Source organism: Schistocerca serialis, chromosome 1 (assembly GCF_023864345.2).
Source record: "Schistocerca serialis cubense isolate TAMUIC-IGC-003099 chromosome 1, iqSchSeri2.2, whole genome shotgun sequence".
In the NCBI taxonomy this organism is placed as follows: domain Eukaryota; kingdom Metazoa; phylum Arthropoda; class Insecta; order Orthoptera; family Acrididae; genus Schistocerca; species Schistocerca serialis.
In genome coordinates, this window is record NC_064638.1 from 130,204,998 (window position 1) to 130,212,468 (window position 7,471).

Sequence of the window (7,471 nt, forward strand, 5' to 3'; positions counted from 1 at the left end):
CTAAGATATAATGTTCATCTTAATTTGAGTTCATAAATTGTAACCTTCTCATTATTTCAGAGATTTTTGTAGAAGATGAAACATTTTGGAGCAGAAAAGTGACTCAATAATACTCAACAATATAGGAAAGGATAGATCACTACGTACCATGAAGATGACATGTTAAGCTGCAGGCATGCAAATTAAGACACTTACACAAAGATTTTGGCCACAGCCTTCATCAGTAAAAGTGAAACACACACCTTTCATATACACAAGCTAGCACACCTCATGCACACAAGACTGCCAACTCTGGTAGCTCAGGTCAAAATTCAGCTATAATGAAGGATGGAAGCAGCAACCTGGAGGGGGCAGAAGAGGGTGGGGATAGTAGGGGGGGGGGGGGGAGGAGGGGAGAGGAATGGTCTAGCGGAGTGTGCAGGGACTAGAATGTGAACAGGCACAATATCAGGAGGTTGTGGGTAGGGGGTGGGGAAGAAAGGAGCAAAAACAGAGAGAAGGTGGGAAAGTGGTAGGGTTCCTTTGGCAGAGGGGACCCTACTATCCCTTTCTCTTCCCCAGCCCATCCAGACTGCTGCCTGAATCCCACACAGTAGTCTGATTCTGGTCCGAGATGCTAGAGTTGGAGCTTGTGTTTGCGTGAAGTGTGCTTCCCTTTTGTGTACGAATGGTGTGTGTTTCTCTTTTTCTGATGAAGGCTGTGGCCAAAATCTTTGTGTAAGTGTCTTTTAATTTTTACTGTAAGTAGCAACCCATTCTTTCCCACGTTGTTGATATTTTCACCTGGAGTTTCCTTTGTTCAATAATTTTCAGATACAGGGTGACATAGAATAATGGGAATGTTTGAAATGAGTAGTAACAGCCATGGATGGGTGCCAGCATTGTGGGTTTGTGACAGTTAGCAAGTAAACCGTCTGCCATTTCAGTAATCATGGATCAGTGGAACTGACAACGTGTGTGTTAGCCATAAAAATGTTTTTATGAAACAATGAGAGTTTGGTAGCAGAGCAGATGGAGTTTCAATGTTTTTATAATTTAGGAAATCATGATGCCATTCCGTCAAAACATGTGATAAAATGTTGGATTAATAACTTTGAGGAGACTGGATCTACCCTCAAGAAGAAACAACAGGACAACCAAGAAGTGTGCATTCTCCAGCAAACATTGATGATAAAACTTCCTGGCAGTTTAAACTGTGTGCCGGACCGAGACTCGAACTCGGGACCTTTGCCTTTCGCGGGCAAGTGCTCTACCAACTGAGCTACCCAAGCATGACTCACGCACTGTCCTCACAGCTTTAATTCCGCCAATACCTCGACTCCTACCTTCCAAACTTCACAGGAGCTCTTCTGCAAACCTTGCAGAACTGGCACTTCTTCAACCAGATTATCAGTATTTGATGCCGTTTTACTTCTGTGCTAAGTACTTCCAAATAGTCACTAGCTAACACTACCATGTTTAACTGAAGATATTTAATTCATTAAGCTTTTAGCTGTACATGAATAATTCATGGAGCAACTGCGACATGGGCACATCATACAGTGCTTGTGATTTCAATAACAATTCTTATACATCGTGCACCTTAATTTCATATCATTCAGACATCTAATCATCTGATGTGTTGACAAGATGGAAGTGTCCTTTCGGGCCTCATTGTCCATTGATAAAGTGTGGGCCTGAAAAACTGAGAGGTTGTGCGTTCAAATTCATGAGTCTGCCTTTACCTTAGCTTTCACATCCCTGTGATGTGAAGAGTCATTCATTACAGTAGCATCATTATTAATTACATTAATAAGATTATTAAGACAAATTTATATTGAGAAACTTTTTCATTTCTCAGTTGTACACTTGCAATTTATTGATAAAAAAATTATTTCATGGCTAATTATAAACTTGTCTACCTTTGAATAATTTTATCACTGACATAAAAATACAAGAGCCTTTTCCTGGTGCATATGTTGCAAATAGTCTTCATGGGTTTGCCACTTGATGAAGCTGTGCAAGTTCCACAATATTTCATCAAAGCAACTGTCCAGCACCTTCAGGTGCTTCAACCTTGCTGGTGGCTAGGTACAACATACCTAGCCACGAGCTAGGATGAACCACCTGAAGATGTTGGACAGTTGCTCTGAGGAAATATTGTGGAATTCATACAAAGTTATCCGGTGGCAAACTGTGAAGACTAATTAGGACATAAAAATAGTTGATGTAAACAACTGTTCATAAATTTCTGTGTATTTAATCTACTCCTGCAACAGTAAGTTCACTTTTTGAATACATCCTTTAAAAATTATAATTCATTTTGCATTATTGATACTCTCTCTTTCATGTTTCTCGTAGGCATTGCACGCTATGTAGATGTCACTGAAATACCTGCATCGCAGTGCCAAAAAACAGACCCATTTCGGGTTAGGAGTTATATCAAAGTTAATGGATCAATGATATGTGCTGCAGAAAAATATGGTGGTCGTGACTCTTGCAGTGTAAGACAGCTCTCATGAAATTCATTATTCATTCATTGGTAACATAGATTGATAGTGACAGTGAGAGAGAGAGAGAGAGAGAGAGAGAGAGAGAGAGAGAGAGAGAGAGAGAGAAACTGCTCATTTTTTGGCACTGCTTAATTAATATTTACTTGAATGTATTTATGATTATCAAAGTATGGGCTTGCAAATGTGAATTTAGGCAATTGAAAGATTTATGAGAAGAATGGTGTAATAAGGTGGGTTCCCTCTAATTCCCCATGTGTTGCCATATGTCACTGAAGTAGTCCTACACTCCTGCAGTTGTAAACATGAGAAATGTCATGAACTGTATTCAAATTATCTGTGTTACTGCTATTATAAAATTTCTGTCAAATAAGTGTTAAATTTTTCAGCAAGTTACTCAACTTTCTGGGTGCAAATTTATCAAGAACCTTTTTGATTATTTTTATGTACAATGTGTCTCAAAATGGGTTTGGCAAAATGCATTTTTCTATCTAAAGATTTTGTTTTTTTACAGTATTACTGCTGTTAATTATTTTTATAAATGCAAACAAAATGGGAATTAGAATATGTATGTGACATGTGGCTGTGTTATACCGTGTATATAAAATGATGGACCCATAGCATAGAATTATTGCAATTAAATGTTCTGTACTTTATGTACATAGACTATGTATGCCTCATAAAATCCATTCAGTTTACAGTATCTAAAATTTTGTAACTATGATGTTAATTTTCAGTTGTTGTTGTTATTGTTGTTGTTGTTGTTGTTGTTGTGATGGTCTTCAGTCCTGAGACTGGTTTGATGCAGCTCTCCATACAGTAAAGCTGCATGCCCTCGGGAAAAATTATGGCTGTAGTTTTCCCCTGCTTTCAGTCGTTCGCAGTACCACAACAGCAAGGCCATTTTGCTTAGTGTTACTAGGCCAGATCAGTCAATCATCCAGACTGTTGCCCCTGCAACTACTGAAAAGGCTACTGCCCTCTTCAGGAACCATACGTTTGTCTGGCCTCTCAACAGATACCCCTCCATTTTGGTTGCACCTACGGTACGACTATCTGTATTGTTGAGGCACGCAAGCCTCCCCACCTACGGCAAGGTCCATGGTTCATGGAGGGGGGGGGGGGGGCAAAACTATAGTTAGAATCAGTAAAAGTAATGTATTTTATTGGAAAACTGACTAAGCAAATATGTACTTGGACTTACTCCATAGATGTACATCATAAGCTGCTAATTAAATAAATAAATTAAAATCAGAACTGAAGAGCATAAATAAATGAATGGAGCACATTATAAAAAAGTGCAGAAAGCCAAAGTAATTTCATCGGCATTATTTGCCCATAATGACGTGGCACTTTCCATAATATATGGAAGAGCTGTAAGCTTGGATGTTACTCCATGACACAAAAAACTTTCTACATCTAATTATAGAATAAAGAACTATTCGAAAAGTGAATTCCGTCTGGAGCTCTATAAATACAAGATATTAAGTCTTTCACCAAAAATGAAGAATGCAATGACCCTTGTATTTCATTTTTGTGAATGTTAATTATTTTCAGGTTTGGAAGTCATTTGTTACATTACCCTTTCCATTGCATTTTGTTCCAGGGTGATTCCGGAGGTCCACTTCAAGTTCGGCTTGACAAGCCTCACTGTCAGTTCAGTGTTGCTGGATTAACTTCGTGGGGATTTGTGCCCTGTGGGTTGCCAGGCCAACCTTCCATGTATACAAGCATTGCTGAATACTTACCATGGATTGAGTCAATTGTTTGGCCTTAAATATGAGCAGTCTGTTTGAGAGATAATATTATTCAGATATATATGAAAACTGGTACCCTACACTTCATTGCACTCTTTGATTTACTGTACAGTTTATTACTTCAAGAAATCACAGATGAAAGAGAGAACATAAGAAGTATAGAAAGTATTGTTGGAATACAGAAGAAAATGCAAATTTTGCATTTATGACTTGGAAATTATTACAAGTGAGCCAATATGACAAACAAGAAAAGAAAAGACAGTTCCATCTAATATCTGATAACACTTATATTTGTTCTTCCAGTTTAGTTTTGCACTGCCACACTACTTCAGTGGTTCTGGAAGGAAGGAACAAAGTTGGTTTTATTCCATGGCCATGATATTTCTGCCATTTTGTCATAACAGTTCTTAAGATTTTAAATTAAAAGCTATTGTAAATGGTGAATGTGAAATTCAAAATGAAGTTGCTCAGTCCTCCATATTTCTTACACACACACACACACACACACACACACACACACACACACACACACACACACACACACACAAAGGCCCGGATAAAGTTGTTGGGGGTAGAGGGGTTGTGGCCAACAATGATTACATAAGGATATAAGGTCCTATATGTAACAGATCACTTAGTGTTTTGTTTACTTGCAGCCAGTATTATAGCAGTGTTCTAAAAGTTTCTAACCAGCCAGCTGCATGTAAATGCAATAGCTGTGCCATCAAATGATACACAAAGTTATTTATGTCCCATGAAGCAGGTCAGTAGTTGTACAAAACAGATGAATTAATACACTTCAAGAGTTGTACTGTAATTTTTGGCTGCAAATTTTCTCCTCACTTCATTCCTGAATATAAATTCATCACGTATGTCATCAGAGTGTAGTGTATCCTTTGTCTGGCATCAAAGATCAAATGAAAATCATAGAAATAGATAAATCTGCTCAACAGTATGCTGTGAATATAGATAGATTTGGTTTCTAAAGGACAGACTACAAAAATTATGGCTGATGTATCAAATTTAATATTACGCATCAAATTATTAATTAATTTGTTAAATAATGACTTGTTTTCCTGAAAAATATAATAGCAATCACTTTGCTGATGAGTGTATTAGTTCATGGGTGTTGATGAACATGCTATTGTTTATAAGCAGACTGACCATGAAAAGTTTTAATTTAGTTTAAACCTAGGTTGTGGTAGTAATACTGGTTGTATTTCATATTTAAAAAATGCATGTTCTATGTGAAATAAAATACTTAAACAGCAAAATGTGATACATGATTGGTCTGATGACTTTCAAACAATATATGTTACCCTGCCTGAAAAGAGCTTTTCTAGGGTAGAAAATATGCAACATGAAAACATATGTAAGAAATCTATAGTAGACTACATTAATTGTAGACACAGTTTCAAATAATTAATTATTATTCAGAATAAATCAAATCACCAGACTGCCTCATGAACATAAGGCAATCCAAGCAGAGGGAACAAATTAAAAGGCCACATCTTAAAATCCTGATGGTACTTCTTATCTGCCAGATGGTCTACTGTTTCAACAAATGATAGTAGCTTCTCATTACATATCAATACAGTTATCAAACATTATTTAACACTGTAGATTATCATTGCTTTTATTTAGTTGTCAGAATATAAATGTTCTTATCTTCCATTTGTACAGAAATATTTTATTATGAAACAAAGAATAAAATTAAGAAAACAAAAAAATATCATTTTATATTGAAACAGAATTATAACTTCAAACAGCCAAGATCACTGTTGTACAACATTTATTGTGATGACCAGTTTCAGCAAATTATGTTCTGTATAGTCAAATGGTTCAAATGGCTCTGAGCACTATGGGACTCAACTGCTGAGGTCATTAGTCCCCTAGAACTTAGAACTAGTTAAATCTAACTAACCTAAGGACATCACAAATATCCATGCCCGAGGCAGGATTCGAACCTGCGGCCGTAGCGGTCTTGCGGTTCCAGACTGCAGCGCCTTTAACCGCACGGCCACTTCGGCCGGCTCTGTATAGTCACTTTGACCTGTTTGTTGGACTGATAGACTGAGACATAAAGATATCTAAGTCTGTATGTCATTTATTTTTAATTTATGATTTTTAAGGTACATATAAATACAGATTCGAATAACTCCAGTATTGTGAGTAGGACATCCTTGGTTACCCTCATGACTGCTACATTTTCACATCCATGAAAATAACAGTTGTAGAAAAATAGTATATATAGCATCCTCAAAAAATATCTCCTTTTAGAACAAACAACTGTAGGTCAATAAATCTTTAAGTTTTAGAGGAAAGCTATCATAGCCCATCTGTATATGGCTTCACCTAAAAATAACTTACAACATAGTCATAAAATATATAGTAACTACTAATTAAAATTTTCTTTTATCCTTCATATTTACAAGAGTTATCTACAAGTTACTACTTACATAAATTGTGGTGCTAATTTTTAAATAGTATAAGGGCATGCTCTCTGCCCACTCGATAGCGATAACATCTGTGACAACAATAAAAGATAGTGAGGCCAGGGATGATTATTAATAAGCAATCCAGTGCACACTAATTAATTAATAGCTATCTGTCTGTATTGAGATCTGAAAGAAACCATCTACATCTACATCTACATGGATACTCTGCAAATCACACTTAAGTGCCTGGCAGAGGGTTCATCAAACCACCTTCATAATTCTCTGCTATTCCAATCTCGTATAGTGCGTGGAAAGAACGAACACCTATATCTTTCCATACGAGCTCTGATTCCCCTTATTTTATAGCGGTGATCATTTCTCGCTATGTAGGTCAGTGTCAACAAAATATTTTCGCATTCATGGGAGAAAGTTTGTGATTGGAATTTCGTGAGAAGATTCCATTGCAATGAAAAACATCTTTATTTTAATGATGTTCAGCCCAAATCCTGTATAATTTCAGTGACACTCTCTTCCATATTTCACGATAATACAAAACGTGCTGCCCTTCTTTGAACTTTTTAGATGTACTCTGTCAGTCCTATCTGATAAGGATCCCACACCATGTAGCAGTATTCTAAAAGAGGACAGACAAGTGTTGTGTAGGTAGTCTCCTTAGTAGATCTGTTAAATTTTCTAAGTGTCCTGTCAATAAAATGCGGGCTTTGGTTATCCTTCCCCACAACATTTTCTACATGTTCCTTCCAATTAAAGTGATTCATTATTGTAA

General features: G+C 36.8%; 1 protein-coding gene across 1 annotated transcript in view; it reads left to right on the top strand.

The window, feature by feature from the left end:
• LOC126457127 (serine protease snake-like) overlaps positions 1-4,341 on the top strand; it is a 162,976-nt gene extending 158,635 nt beyond the window's left edge. The window contains exons 6-7 of the mRNA XM_050093191.1: positions 2,341-2,483; positions 4,096-4,341. Coding sequence (XP_049949148.1) covers positions 2,341-2,483; positions 4,096-4,266 — 314 coding nt within the window. The 3' untranslated portion in view covers positions 4,267-4,341. The remainder of the gene's footprint in view (positions 1-2,340; positions 2,484-4,095) is intronic.
• The last annotated feature ends 3,130 nt before the right edge of the window (positions 4,342-7,471 follow it).